The sequence below is a fragment of the Habropoda laboriosa genome, unplaced genomic scaffold (assembly GCF_001263275.1).
Source record: "Habropoda laboriosa isolate 0110345459 unplaced genomic scaffold, ASM126327v1 scaffold30, whole genome shotgun sequence".
Classification (NCBI taxonomy): Eukaryota; Metazoa; Arthropoda; class Insecta; order Hymenoptera; family Apidae; genus Habropoda; species Habropoda laboriosa.
In genome coordinates this window covers 830,947-846,301 of record NW_017100178.1, presented here as the reverse complement: position 1 = coordinate 846,301, position 15,355 = coordinate 830,947, and the positions used below count along the sequence as shown (strand labels likewise).

The window sequence follows — 15,355 nt, the reverse complement described above, 5'->3', positions numbered from 1 at the left end:
ATGAAAGAACATTTTTAATTAAAAACAAATATTAGAATACTTTTTTATAAGTTAAACAATATTTTCCATATTCAGTGTAACTTCTCAACACTTACTGTATATTTGTATTAAGCAACGCCTATGCTTCTTAGACTGTAGGCACATATACTGTATACACTACCGGCCGAAAGTTTGGAAACACCTTTCACTTTTCATCGATATTCAATCTGCTGCTAATTTTTTATAGATTTGAAGTTTATCTCAATTCCACATTTATCAATTTATCTCGTATCAATTGATTCGAACGATAAAAATTTCTCAAAGTCGCTGACTTTTTTCTGGAAATTTTTATGTAAATTGCAACGCTCGGTGATTCCAAACTTTCGGCCGGTAGTGTAGGTACCTTTTTAGCTGAAATATTATTTTCTCATCTTAAGGTAGTTATTTAAAGTTATTTAAATATCGAGCATTGTGTTTTATGCATAGAAGCTGAAAATACTTTTTTTTTTCGAGAACAGCTAACATCTCCCATTCAGTATTAAGAGGTCAATATAACTGTGACTTTTAAATTAGCACTGCCTATGTAGCTGTAAATGAGTCGAGATCACTGCTGCTTGGTCGGTAGAAAGTGAATCGATTCGAATACATTCACCTTTAACTAGCAACATCGACTGTCAACGATGGTCAATAAGAAAATATCTTTTTTATCATTAAATGAAATCAAATTTGAATTACTAATTGTTAATTATGTCAGTCATCGGTTATATAATCATGGTATGAAATATACAGATAATATATACTAAAGGGGATACTAAAAGTATCACGCATAGTTATCAGCTACTGTTTTAATGTTATTGTCATTTGTTTATTAAAGAAAAGATTCTCCTAATTAAATGTTTTAAAATCTTTTCACGTAAACACATGTATATTTAGTGCGACTGTACAATGGTGTATTATACATTATAAAAATGGATGCGATGAGTATCAAATGACAAATCGAAAATGTCATTTAAGACTCATTTATTACTTAATAACAACAGTAGGATGTATGTATGACCTCTTATCAGAAGTTGTTCAGTAGCAAACAATTACATCATTTCGCGTACATCAAATTTTATACATTGTTGTATCAATGCTTCATAACAATGAAAATTATTTTTGACGCTTAAATTTATTCGAATGTATGTAATTACATGGTGCATTTAATATTATAGATCTTGAGACAGCAATTATGTCAAAACTAAATATTTGCTAGTTTACTTTTAAAGTATCCTTTCACCTCAATTTTTTATTACTACAGGGTGAGACTGGGTAGCCCCGGACACTTAAATGAAATAGTACAAAAATGTACCAACGAAAGGTATTTAGTCAAACTAAGCTTTCAAAAAATGAACCTTAGACCTTCCTCTTTTACTATAATTCTAAAATTTGAGTATATCTTTTATATGACTTTAAGAAAAAAATCGGTGAATTTTAGTCGTTAGTTTTAAGGATTCAAAAAATGGCGGGTAGCCCCGGACGGTAATTTTTCTATTTATTTTGTTCACTTTGCTGTTAAATATTCTTATAGATGTTGCAAGTAGTATTATATCATTCATTATTATGTTATTAAGTATTATGTATTTATTATTGTAAGTCTTCCCCGAAAGTTACTTCACAAACTAGTGTCTTGATGCTATTCTATTTTCTTTGTTGAATCTATGAGGAATATTAAGACGTTCTGCCAAATCAAAAGCTAGTTTTAAAAACTCTATTCTGGTCTAGGCGAGTGTCCAATTGTTTCACGTGATTATAAAGTTGCCATGAAAATTCCTTATTAAAAGTTGAGTCAAAGCGACCTAATTTCGGCTGAAGAATTATTTCTTGACCGCTTTTATCTTGTAGAGAACTACATGGCACGTTATATTTTTCAGTAGCTAATTTTATTGATAGTTCACCGTTCATAACATAAACAATTGCGTCTTTCATGTTATTTTCATCCCATTTAAATTTCGGCATTTTTTACCCGTTTTTAAAGTAAAACTATTTATTGTAAGAAATGCGAGATTTCTTAGAGATCAGAAAGAGAAAGCGCGCGGGTACCTGCGGGTACCATAAGCCCTTTCCCCGGAAAGTCGAACGAGGGGGCTCCAATGGTTTTCCGGAGCAACGCGGGTCCTCAAAGAGGACACTCTCATTATAGCCGTCGAGCAAGACGGACACCTGAGTACCTTAGTCACCGCTTATATTAAATAATACATTTTGGTTAATAGCCTATCGTGTGTTCGTTTTTTTAAGTTGTGCTAACACATAATCCAATATTTTTATTAACCATTTTTATAATACCAAAAAAAAAATTTTTTAAACTCAAGAATCCTAAACTACATTTAATTGTCAAAACATAAAATACATTTAGTTCAGAATAAGGTTTGATAAAATTTGATTGGAACAGGAATATCGCTTTTAATCGTAACAAAATTAAGTGTAGTATCAGTATCGCTTGCCCAATCGATCTACAACCAACTGAAAAATGTGTTTGGCGCTAGGAAGACGCGTGGCAATGTGTCATTTGTTTCTTTATGCAAATATTCAACTGTCCGGGGTTACTCGCCGTCCGGGGCTACCCTCACTTCCCCTACTAGGAAATAGAAAACTGCACAATTTCCTGCAAACTGCTTTCTTATACCACTAAAAATAGTGTAACGGTGATCTACTCAAATAATGTAATCAACACGTAAAATTGCGCTAAAATTGTGGAAAAAGAAACGTTATGTAAAATTTCACATTTCTGATAAAGTAATCAAACTTCTTTCTAATTTTAATATAAGTATACTGGATGAGGCACTTAATTTGAGGACTTCAAATTACTCGTAAATTACTTATGTGGCGGGTACGTCGTTGCCAACAAACCCTTACCGAACCTTGTTCTATTCTTCCACGCGATCTTTCTCTGTTGTGACCTGATGAGGACGCAACGAAGTCTCGGTTCGGCGGATTATAGTAATAAGCCACTTAGTCACATTTAGCCGCCAGACCGTAGGTTGTTTTGCTTGAAATGTTTAATAAATAGGAGAGTAACAATTTTCAGCAAGTGTACTTTTTAGCTATAATGTGTTTCCAGTCTTCTTGTTCATATTAAATGGTCTAAAATATTTCTCGTACTAGTAAAGAACAATAAAAAATAAGTTTCACACATAACTCTCGTCTGTCTGTTACTCGGTGTATTTCGTCAAGTTAGTTTAAAATATCTATGAATGGCAATAGGTAACGTTTCGTCGGTAGCTTAAAAACAATCTCATCACTAGAATTAATATAACATAACGGTTTCGAGGAACTACATAAAATCATTGATCTTCAACTACCAATACTTTCTTATACACATCGTTCTACCTTAAAATATCAAGTTGTTGCGATGAAATAATAAACGTGACAACAATGAAAATTACAGGGTCAATTAAAATGTAACCTTCTATACATATACATATATGAAAGCTACTCGTACGTCCTCAATAATTACATTCTCCTTCGTCAATTTCGTTAAAAAAACAGTAAAAAGTACGTAGCTAATAAAAACGTATTTAATAATGATGTGTCGTATCTTTAGTATACTGTCTGTTTTGAAAAGCAACGTTAGGACGTGATCTCTTGATTCGGGTTACCGTGACTCGTAGTGCTCGAAGCACAATTTTCATCATTAACGACCACGTTTATCGCGTAGGAACTGCTGTCGGCTGTGTTATCTTTGTTATTTCGTGTTTGTCCGTCGTTCGGGCAAAACGGTCTTCCGTCCGACGGATTTTCGATTGAGTGACACGGCCGTGGGTCCTCCTCGTCGTGGACGGTGAACTTCTTCAAGTCGATTGTTGATAAGCTAGGGATAATTTCCTTCTTTTCAAGCTTCTTATTTATGGACTGTACATGCTTCTTTGTCACTAGGTCCGAGCTCGAGTCTTCTATGAATTTTTCTTTGGAGCAGCACTGTGAGGAACTGCAATGTTCGCCATGGCAACGAATTAGGCAACCGGCCTTCTCCATGTTTGGCTTCATCTGTTGACGGTGAAAATGCGATAATGAAACTCTTCGTGCTCTTTACAGTGTTAATTGCTTAATCATTTAATATTACGAATAATCAAGCAAATTTCGTTTGGTCTGTACAGGTTAGGTTAGTCAAAAACAATAATTATCCCTTTGCACTCAAGAGCCAAGATCTAACATTCAAATGTTATATTTTGTATAATGTAAGAGTATATCAATTATCAAAAAAAAATGATTTTTATTTGAAAGATCGTTTGAAAAAATTTTATATATTTGCTGGTATCTCAATGGCAAAAAATTTGTTGAAGACAAAAAGCTAAAGTTCAGTGTTCTGTTGCTTTTTATACATATTAAAGAATGTGAAAAGTGCACATGTAAGGTTTCCGAATGGATAATTCTTCAGTGCCTTGAAACGAAACCTAAGAATAACCTTCAGTTGCATCCCCTAAAAGTGAAATACTTTTTAGGATGATGTATTTATATACGTATGCATATGTCATAATTTAGAATATCCTATATAGAAACTAGTTATTAAATGAGAAATAGTGAAAAACAAATAATACGTATTTCGCAATAAAGATATTAATTAATCTCTATTAGTATTAAACAATTAGTTAAGTATTATTAATTTCATACGCAAAAGTGTATTTTTTTCACTTTTCAGATTGAACTTTATAAACTATTTCTTCATATTTGATATTTTTTTCGGAAAGCAAAACATGTGACAGATAGCAGAGTACAAAGCATTTTGTTTATCAAGTGATAATATGAGGTCAACACTCGCTACCCATTTGAAATGTCCCACTTATTTATTAACGATTGTACCTATTTCTTACTTATCGGCAAGCTTTAGTCTGACTGCGTTCAATTTTGTATGTTCACTTTATCAAGTTAAAGTAAGTAAAATTGCGTGTTTAATCAGATAAAGTGTTTTACGGATGTTTCGTTATCCTATCATTTATACTAAATAGCTCGTTCGACATTGCGATTTTAATTTATAATTAGTACATATCTCCCTATATCGGTTAAGAATTACTATTTCACTTCATTTTTTATTCTTATCGTTTCTGGCACTCTACAGCGAATGAAGAGCACAGGGGAAAAGATAAGTGTCCGCGTAATGTTACTTTGAGTAAAATTCACTTCAAACATTGAAGGCCTATACTGATTCTTTACACATTATTGAATTAATTAACACTTTCTTCATAATCACGTTAAAAAGATGTATCATCACAACAGAAAGACGCGGTACAACATTTACTCTCATTCTTTTTCATCTCATCCTTTTTCTCCTACACAGTTATTGTTTAAATGGCAAGAACTTGGAGCTTTCATGTTTTCCTCCATTTCTAAATACAAAAATGAATTCTACAATACAAAATAGAGCCATATGTGTTCAGATATCGTAATACGTAAAATATGGATTCTTATCCTTTTTCTCTTGTGCTCTTCAAATATGTTGTTGCAATTTATGAAAACTTTTACATACCTTATGGAATTCCGGTTGTATCGTAACTTGAGTTATGCCCATCTCTATGAAAAAGGCAGTAACTTGATCCGTAATACTGGCATAAACCTGTACAACAAAACATTTACAGACTCATTAATGCTGCTCTTTATTTAACAGATTTACGAAAAGTAGAAAACGCACCATTGGATCCAAGAAAATTATGTGAACTGTGGATATTATCTTTTGTCCCGTTAATTGCCATACGTGCAAGTCGTGAACGTTTACTATACCCGGAAAAGCTTCGAGCAATTCTCTCTTAAGGGAATCGATATTTATGTGATTTGGGATCGTTTGAAGCAGTATCAAACCAGATTCTTTCACTGTAACAAAAGTTTTCATACTGTAAAAGTTTCTGTTAAACAGACACTCGGAATAAAATGTTATTTACAAAGTTCTATTTGTAAAACGAGTATAGAAGAAAAACGAGACAAGAGTCACGGGGGGGGAGGAAGAGGAGTGAATTGAATATTTGGGTTTTCGTTACAACTAATTGCGTTTAAAAACATACAAACGCACAAATTTACGAAATTTCGATGCCGGGATTTGAAATGGGAGCCGCGATCAACAACTGTGATTAAATCGTTTTATGATAAAGTGGAAGATTTTTAGGCAGTAAACTCCCTCTTATCTAATCTTGCTTTAATCGGCCGCATTTTTAAAACAATTAACACATTCCGTGTTACTTACGTAACTTATTCGTAGTTCACAATATTTATCATAAAGATTAGAAACATCAATCGAACGAATAAGAACATTCTTCGAACTTCGTTTTGAAATAAAATAAAAGAAAGACGCTGGAAGTGTACAGAATTTAACTCAAGGGTTCTGTTCTTATAGTCCAAAATTGTAATCCAACTTTTTCATCATCCAATATCTAATAGTCTGTCTGTACATATACAGGGTGAGTTATTTAACTGTGCCACCTAAATTTGTTGTATAAAGATAAATTTTCAAACAAAAGTTGTTCGGTATCAAGCGGGGCATACAATGTAATAATTAGTTTTTTGATAGTCCGTTTTTTTATCGAGGTATGAAGGTATGGAGGTAATATTTGATCTTGCTGATCAATCGACTGATGAGTAAAAAATGATAAGATATATGGGATTAAAAACTAATAATTAGCAAGATACTCCTTGATTAATCTTTAATGTAAGCAATGCTCAAAACGTTGTCCATTACATCAAACCCAAATGCTAAGGCGACCAATGTGAGCGACTGACGCACGTTCAAGTGTTTCGGGAGTTATACCATTACATGTTCTAATGATACGATCGTTCATGTCTTCAGGTGTCGTAGGTGGTTTGCAATAAACTTCATTTTTTAATTGTCCCCAAAGAAACTAATCAAGTGGCGTCAAATCCGGAGACCGAGTTGGTCATGGAGTTTGTCCTCCACGTCCAATCCATCGATTACGGGATAATCTCTGCAATACTTGACGTGCTTGTTATGCGTAATGTGCAGGACAACCGTCGTGCTGATGCCACATTGTTGAAATTGTTTGTAACCGTAAATTTGATAGTAAGGATGGTAGCGTTTCAGACAAGAAGATGGAATACTTGTGTCCTGTCAGTGATCCCTCGATAAAATACTCCCTCAATAAACGTTCCATCATCTTTCACTGAAGAATATCTCGGTAATTATCAATTTTTGTCCCCATATATCTTATAGTTTTTTACTCGTCATTCAGTAGGTACTCTTTCGAACCACAAAGCCAAATAGTACACATTATGATACAAACTTTCAAGGTGATCTTCAAAAACTCTCAAAAAACTAATTATTACATTGTATAACTTTCGTTTGAAAATTGTTTTGATACAACAAATAGTTTACGAGTAAATTTAGGTGGCACAGTTAAATGATTCACCCTGTAGGTATACACGGGACATGGCAAAAGGTTTTGCAAATGAATACAGTGTACTGTAATAATACTATAATTTTTGAATAATATTTGGGTCACAGTCAATTCACATAGACATGTTATAGAAGAATTTGTATAACTCTCATGTGATGGTTAAATGAAAGAAAGAAATAATTGAAATTAACTGAATAGCCCATACGCATTATTTTACATTAAAATTTAACAACCTATGGGACACGTTTAATACTATCCAGTTGAACTTACAACATTTAAATGTTATTTTTTCATGCATTGGAAAAATTTTAGGGAGTAAGAGTAAAATATTCGATAGAAAAAAGGAACCAATCTAATGTACAAGTAAAATGGATCACTGGTAACTCAGGATAATTTCCTGGCATAAAACTTTCATTACATAAAAAAACCTTATTCTTCGATTCGAGCAAAGTAAGAGTAACGTAAAATAAACCTGTCCAAACAGTACTGTCACTCTTCTTCTATACTTAAATATTACTCAACTCACGAGGGTAACTTTTATCCTCTAAATATGGACGATTGTCAAGAAAAAAATACGTGTCGTACTTATATTGTTTAAAAAAAATCGTAAAAAATTGACAATAAAATTGTGACTTGTATGATATCTATCGTAAGACAGTGTTTTCTAGAATGTTAGACTTTCATTTCAATACTTACTGTACGAATAACTGAGCGCAAAAAGAGAAATGGCAGAGATAATGGCGAAGAAGGGATCGATAAATTTGGCCACGTCGGAGTCAGTAAAATATACTAATATGGACACCAAGATGACAAAAACACAGCCCAACGCGTCACGGCACGTTTCTCGAAAACCTTGGCTCTTTGGTATACCCAGTGGACTTCGTCTGGTTTGGGAAGATAACTGTTGTTCACCCTCCTTCACTTGCTGCGAGTTGATATTCCTAAAAGTAGATAACCGTATCTTAACTTTGCAAGGATTTTACATTTCGTAGAATTTGAAGTGACAGGAAATACGGAAATATGGTAGAATCATAACTGTTTGAATTAATTATCTGAGCGCAACAATTTCATCGCCTTATGAAATACGCAAAGGTTAAAAATCATAAATTATTAGATTAAATATCGTTGCATCTATCTATGTAGTAATTCATCTGGTAATCGAATTATTTAACTTTTAATTTATTTTTAACTTAAACTACTCCATATTTTATTCCGTGACTGTAAGTTCGCCAAATCACATGTTGCAAATAATTACCGCGGACATCTCTAGTATTCGGTAAACGCAATATAACAGAACGAACTTTTAATTTTTAAATAAGTAAACCAGGAATGTGCTGTACATGATTAAATTTCCACGGTATCAAAAAATATTAATTTTTAAGCGTTAAATATTATAAAAATTCATTGTATAAGGCTGAAAGTTATATTAAATATTGTAACCTGATAATTTTAACAAATAGCTCTAGCAAAATTTTCTAATTTTACTCTGCACACGATGAATCCACGAAAAAGTTTTTGACTATCATATTAAATCATAAGGATACCACATTAATTCCTGAACTTTTCTGTGATTGTATGACACTTCCAGAATATAAACGAAATAAGCATTAACTCCAACAACCCCCTATTGGATTTTAGAGAAAATTACGAAAATCAAGACAGTTGTATAGTCAATTGCTGTTTTACGTAAAATGTATCGCGCATAATAAAACAAAGATTATGTTTTTACCAAAATTGAGGATTATATTTCAATGTGGAGCAAAAAATAGTAAAAGGTGTCCAGAAAGAATGATACGAAATGTAAGTAACGCATTCGGAATGTCAAACATTGGAAGAAAATTTATATGAATCAGAAAATGCATTATCATTTCTCCTAAGCAGTTACAAGAAGTCAAAGACCCATTGTCCCTACCTTACCTTATATTTCCGAACATATTTTTCGATTATTCGAATAAGTGCCATAAATTCTTAGACACTGGCAAAACTTTCTTCGTTAGTTTCGTGCAGTTACTTCAGTAATTTCATATAAGTGCAGATTATACAAGTACCTCCGTAATATTACGTCTCCGTTCATTGTGACATGCAGAACGATGCCCTGATTAAAGGTGTATCCTCCAATCAAGATGTAACAAAATGTATTGAGAAGAATGCCGCACGCACCAATTGTTAGAACAGGCATTGGATGATGCATTTCGTCTAAGTGATCTATGTGTATCAGAGTCTGTAACGCTTCCACCAACAAGGAGAAGCAGAAAGACGCTAGAAGCACGCAGCAAACGAGCATCGTCACGATATCTATCCTCGCCCATCCGAAAGTATTCTTCATCCGCCTGTCCGATCGTGATTGCTAACGAATACATACTATTCTTTATTTTACATCGCCTATGCAATTCAGATTAACAATTAAACTTCTATTGAGTAATTCATGCAGAATTTAAAAAATTGCCCTTGGCTCCGGTATTATTAACCCTCGGACAGAGGATGGCGTGATAGCCGCACGCACTGCGGATGCCGGGTCAAATGTGACCCAATACTAGAATCTTTTCCGTACGTAAGCGAAATCATATTTTTTTATTTTACTAGGCGTTATATTGCTTAAAATTATATAAATATATTATGATTAAAAGCTGGGTCAACGGTGACCCGGCATCCGTCATCAAAAGTTTAACAGTCGATAATTGAAACCAATTTTAATTTTTCTCTAAAGTTTGACTTATACCATTTAAAAAGAAATATAACTTTCAATGTTTCTACTATCGTATAATTAATTGATTTGCAGCTCTAAAGCATCCAGTATATCCTTTATATAAACCATTTACACAAATGTTGGTTTCTATTTATATTACGCTAGATGAAATTACAAATAACAAACAATTAACTCTTAACGAATTATGTAATAGAACAGTATAGCAATGTCATAGGAAATGTGAAAACTTCCAGTCCAACTTTATAATTTATACCATTTTCTTGAAAGTATTTAATGATTGCTTTAACATGCAATAAAGTATTACCTCGTATTATTTTATTCTTACCTTGGTCTTCGTCGACAGAGATGTTGCAGAAGCTCGTTCATCGCCACTTATGCAAATTGCGGAATTTCGTACGGAACTAGAGATGCTGTGGCCGCTGTGACTGTTACCGCTTTGACGATGACTATACTACAAATAATGGATAGGGGAAAGCGGGGTAATTCCGGTCAGTGTGTCATTCCGGCCACTTTAATTTCTTAAAATTAAAAACATGTGATTTGACTTTGTATGGTACTGCCACTTGGTAATGATGCGGCTAGTTAATACTCATCGTTTCTGCAACTACAGCAGCCTTTTATCTTAAACAATACCTGTATGTTCATTTTGCAACCTAGCCTTGTAGCAATAGCCAATTTTCAAGCAAGATAAAGTAGTGCTTGGAATCGGCATAAATTATTAATATTAGTCTCGTTAAATAGAAGAATGTTTCTACTTTCACGGTGATATTTGGTTTTTTGTGATATGTACATAAATTCTATTCAGTGTATTACTTCGAATATCTGAACATGAGGTGTGGGGTAATTCCAGCCAGCTTTTAATATTGCAAAGAATTAAAAAAGATAGTTATAGTTTTCATCATATTTACATTATTTTAAGTTATGGTTTTCCAAATGAAAATACTTCTACGTTCTAATGTTGCTACAAAAATTGGAAGAAAACCAAGAAATCCAGTTAGCAAACAAAAGTGAAACCACTGCTAACTACTGTTTTAATTTAAATAAAATTTTAATTAAAAGTTTAATTTAAAAACTCTTTTATAAAGAGAAAATAACCTTCTCCCGTTTTTTGCTTTCAATTTTATTACAACGTAAATTTATACTTTCTCGACCATACTAATACAAAGTAGACACTTCAAGCTATTAATTAATATCAAAAAATTAACAAATGTGTAATTTGTTCAAATTTTATAGCATTTCTTGCATATGTAGCCGGAATTACCCCGCTCTCTACTGATCTAGTATTTGAAATATTCTAGGCGAATAACAAAATTAATTCATCGTTCAATATACAGCCCAATAAAATACATTGTGCAAAATTATTTTCGAATTTTTAAAAAATGTATTCTTCGAAATACTTGGTTGTCTGCTAAAATTTTTTTTAAATCAAATTCAACACATTATTCAACATACAATCGATATTAATTCATAAGTATTAAAACATTACGAATTTTTAAATAATCCAATTTAAACAGATTGCACTGATCAACATGATTTTTGTCACAAAGAATATTTACATTGGTTCTTATGTATTTTTCGATGCTGAATTCGAATCTGCAATCAAAATTTCTCCATCACCTATAGTTTTTCTGCAATAATAATTCGTATTATTTAATAATAACTAAATTCACAGTTATTTTATCAATAATAGTATAAATACATAGAGTGAATTTAATTTGTGCTTAGTGTATTCCGACAAATGAAATCCTAATAGTAAAGAATTTTATTATATATAGGGCAAATAATTATTTTATTTTATGAAAATCTGAGTGCCCATTTCATCGGGGCATTTCGTGCATGGAAAAGCGATATCAGGGCAAATGTAGTGCCAATACGCTGGCTGATTACTGCTCATCAACAAGTAACACATTTTAGATAGATAATGTTGTACAGTTTCTAAATATATAGAATTGTACGAGTTATTAAATATTAAACTGTGTCACACAAAAATCCTGCGTGATGGAAATAAACGGATTACATATATGAATTCAGCATAAAAAATACTATTAAACTTTACGTGACAAAAAAAAGTCAAATTGTGTAGACCAGTGTTGTTGACACACGTACATTATTATATTTGTTAAGTGTTATTTTAGATAGCAATAAATCACTTTTTGTTCCGTACATTTGTCTTAATGTCAACGACATTAAAGTAAATTAAAAGTGTCCTTTGTGTCTGATATATCAATTTAAATTGAATAAAAAGATAATACTGGGCACAAAGATGCCCCATATGACGGCTCGACAATGAAATAATAGCATTGTAACGCGTGTGATGAAAATTTATAGTTAAAGTTTCACATCTCTTTTCAGAATTGTAAAATGCTTATACAATGTATGAAATAGTAATTAATAATTATTTTTATTTTTTACAACGTGATGTACTTTCTTTCATGACGCGGTGTGCTCGAATACATTTGGAATTGACTTAGCGATTCGCAAAGAAATGTGACTGTTATAATTGTTATAACTTATTATACTTGAAAGTTAAAATTACAGGTTTATCCACTAATTATCATTATGTGAATCATGTTTCTTAATCGACATTTCAAAATTTTAATTGAACTACTACAGCAACTACTTATCGATAAGAATTTGAGCAAAATGGACTCTGTTATCACGAAGCAGTGAATTGCTAAAAAGTTTAACCCTAACACTTGCCTGTTACTATAGTGTATACTTTTACATTCGTACTTATAGCAACATCATTGCAATAATCATCGCACCTTTTAGGAAGGTAACGGAACTGAATGTACATGTCGGGTCACAGGTAACAATTTTCAAATTCATATTGCTCTAGTTTGTATCTTTGCTGTAGAAAAATACTAAAAGCTGTGTTTTTCATACTAATAAAAGAAAGTGTAACTCTAAGAGTAGACTAGAATTAAAATTTATTATTATTTGAAATTGTAAATAGGATGTCACCCATACAGAGTGCCACATCAAATATCTCCATTATTTCAAGTAATAAGCGAAACTATTACTTAAAAAAGTTGTATGATTGCATGAAAAACATAAAATGGTGGCAATGGTTTCTTTACAGGTGGAGGTGTAGAAAAGATCTGGAGGTCGATTTCGTTATTTAAATCCAATTTGTAGTCAAATTAAACAGAATAGCGAATTCTGAGTACAAAACTACTAGGGGATAGTTATCTTAAAACTCATTTTTCCTGAGATATTCGACTTTGTCCATTTTATTATATATTTTAATTCTGAAAAATGTTGGAAGCTATGCGCAGTACTTCAAATGTAAACAAACAGTAGGTAGTAAATATCGTGAAATGGTATTGTTTAACATATGCTGGAATAGACCCTGAGACGATAAGGAGTCCATGGGATTCAAAGGAACAGTTCATGAACAGCATTGTGTCGATGCACATGATCGAATATTTTTACTGTTTTCGCTTATTATTTGAAATAATGGAGATATCTAAGATGGACATAGTTGGTGGGATACCCTGTATATAGAAAACACGAATAAATAAAAATAAGATGTTACAACCAAGGCTTGATACCCAAGGACAGATACAAACAAAATTGTGTTTGCAAAGAAGAAAAAGATTTAAATTCCGAAGATCAATTTCACTATGATCGCGTATAACTATGCTATAATAACAATAATCAGCTTCCTTGAAGCCCAGTACTTATATACTATTTTTAAAACCACGATGAAGCCCAATCGGTTCTACTCCCATAAATTACGAAGGAATGCATTGGTTGAAAATACAAGAATGCAAAAGTAGGAATGTCATTCGAAACGATGATATTAACCATATGAAGAGTCCAGGAAAAAAACGATCACAGTCATAAAAAGTAAACTTTTCAGTATTTGAAAAGCATACTTTGTGAACTCTCCCCGCGTTTAAGTACATTAAATGTTCTTAAAAAGTCTATTCATAAATTTTATGAAGGAAAACTTTGTTTTTGTAATCCGAACTTTGTTCTAACATTATAAGAATATAGACTACAATCTTTTCTTCCCTAGGAAATATTTACTTATTTAATTATTTATTTATCCAAATCATCTAGTTGGACTTCGCACATTCTTCCATTAGAGAAATATGTGACATTAATCGTTCTTTCCCGAACCCAGGATTCTTTGGCCCTTAATTCTTCTGGACTACGATCGTTTTTCTCTTGGACTCTTCATATAATATTGCAGTAGATATAAAAAAATGCTGATATCAAACTATTATTTCAACGATCCGAGAAAAGGTATTTACAATGAAACTTACCTTTATTGTCGCGATGCAACCGATAAGCGCTATTATGTTGCACAGCATGTGATAGGCATTGAGCAGTAACGTCAGCGAGTGAGTCACATGACTGGCGACCATCTCGACGATGAAGAAAGCAGTGGTGAAGAACAGGACCAGGTACAACTGGACCGGCTGCAGTCTTCTGAACCATTCTTTTACAGCCATGACCCTGTAGCAAAGGCACACGGTGAACGTTCCTATTTTGTCCTAGACACGTTGGTCCCATCTACTACAGAGATCGATTACCGTTGTTCTATCGCGTTCTCTTATGGTAAACTTTTTTTCTTTCCCCTCGCCGCAAAGTTCGAGAAGGCAAAATTTAACGTAATACGCAATACTATATCGGATATTTAGGATATTGTACTTTGTACTCTTTATTTCGAAGTATTGTAGTCATAGCTTTTGGTTTCAGTTAATTATGTTGCTAATTTAACTTAGATTATGGTGGGTCTTCGTGTAATTTTTATAACATAAATATCAGTACCAAATTCTTCGTTCGAAATTTTTCTAAAATGGTAAAATTTTTAGAATCTCTCAATATGTACGGAAATGACTAAAATTCAACAAAATACTAAATCTCAACTTTGATTTTAACCGAAGACGGTAATTTTTAGTTTCGAGTGTAATTATTGGAATGATTTAGTAATGGTAATTTCTAAGCGGAAAAAATTCTAAATCTAATGAGAGTAATTCTTTTCATGTTAATTTTATTTTCAATTTATGAACAAATCACCTAAGACAGAAAATACGATATGCTTTAAATCACAAGATTACTGGCAAGTATCATACATTCTAGAGATATAAAAAGAGGTAATGTGCTTATTAATTTAGTTTTCTTAATAATGAACAATGTAACTTACAATATTTGACGAGCGTTGCAATTTAAATAAATAATTATCACTTTTTCTCATGTTTATCATACAACTTTATCTCAAAAGCTCGATAGATTTTAATGCTAGCTATAAAAACTTAATTATAAATGAAAATAAAAAAAA

General features: G+C 32.4%; 1 protein-coding gene across 1 annotated transcript in view; it reads right to left on the bottom strand.

Annotated features, from left to right (window-relative positions):
• Positions 1-3,557: 3,557 nt before the first annotated feature.
• Positions 3,558-15,355, bottom strand: part of LOC108578969 (zinc transporter 1) — a 21,306-nt gene continuing 9,508 nt past the window's right edge. The window contains exons 2-8 of the mRNA XM_017942393.1: positions 14,337-14,529; positions 10,388-10,513; positions 9,404-9,702; positions 8,052-8,296; positions 5,645-5,823; positions 5,483-5,569; positions 3,558-4,005 (exon numbers count right to left, since the gene is read on the bottom strand). Of these exons, the coding sequence (XP_017797882.1) occupies positions 3,589-4,005; positions 5,483-5,569; positions 5,645-5,823; positions 8,052-8,296; positions 9,404-9,702; positions 10,388-10,513; positions 14,337-14,525 (1,542 nt within the window). The 5' untranslated portion in view covers positions 14,526-14,529 and the 3' untranslated portion in view covers positions 3,558-3,588. The remainder of the gene's footprint in view (positions 4,006-5,482; positions 5,570-5,644; positions 5,824-8,051; positions 8,297-9,403; positions 9,703-10,387; positions 10,514-14,336; positions 14,530-15,355) is intronic.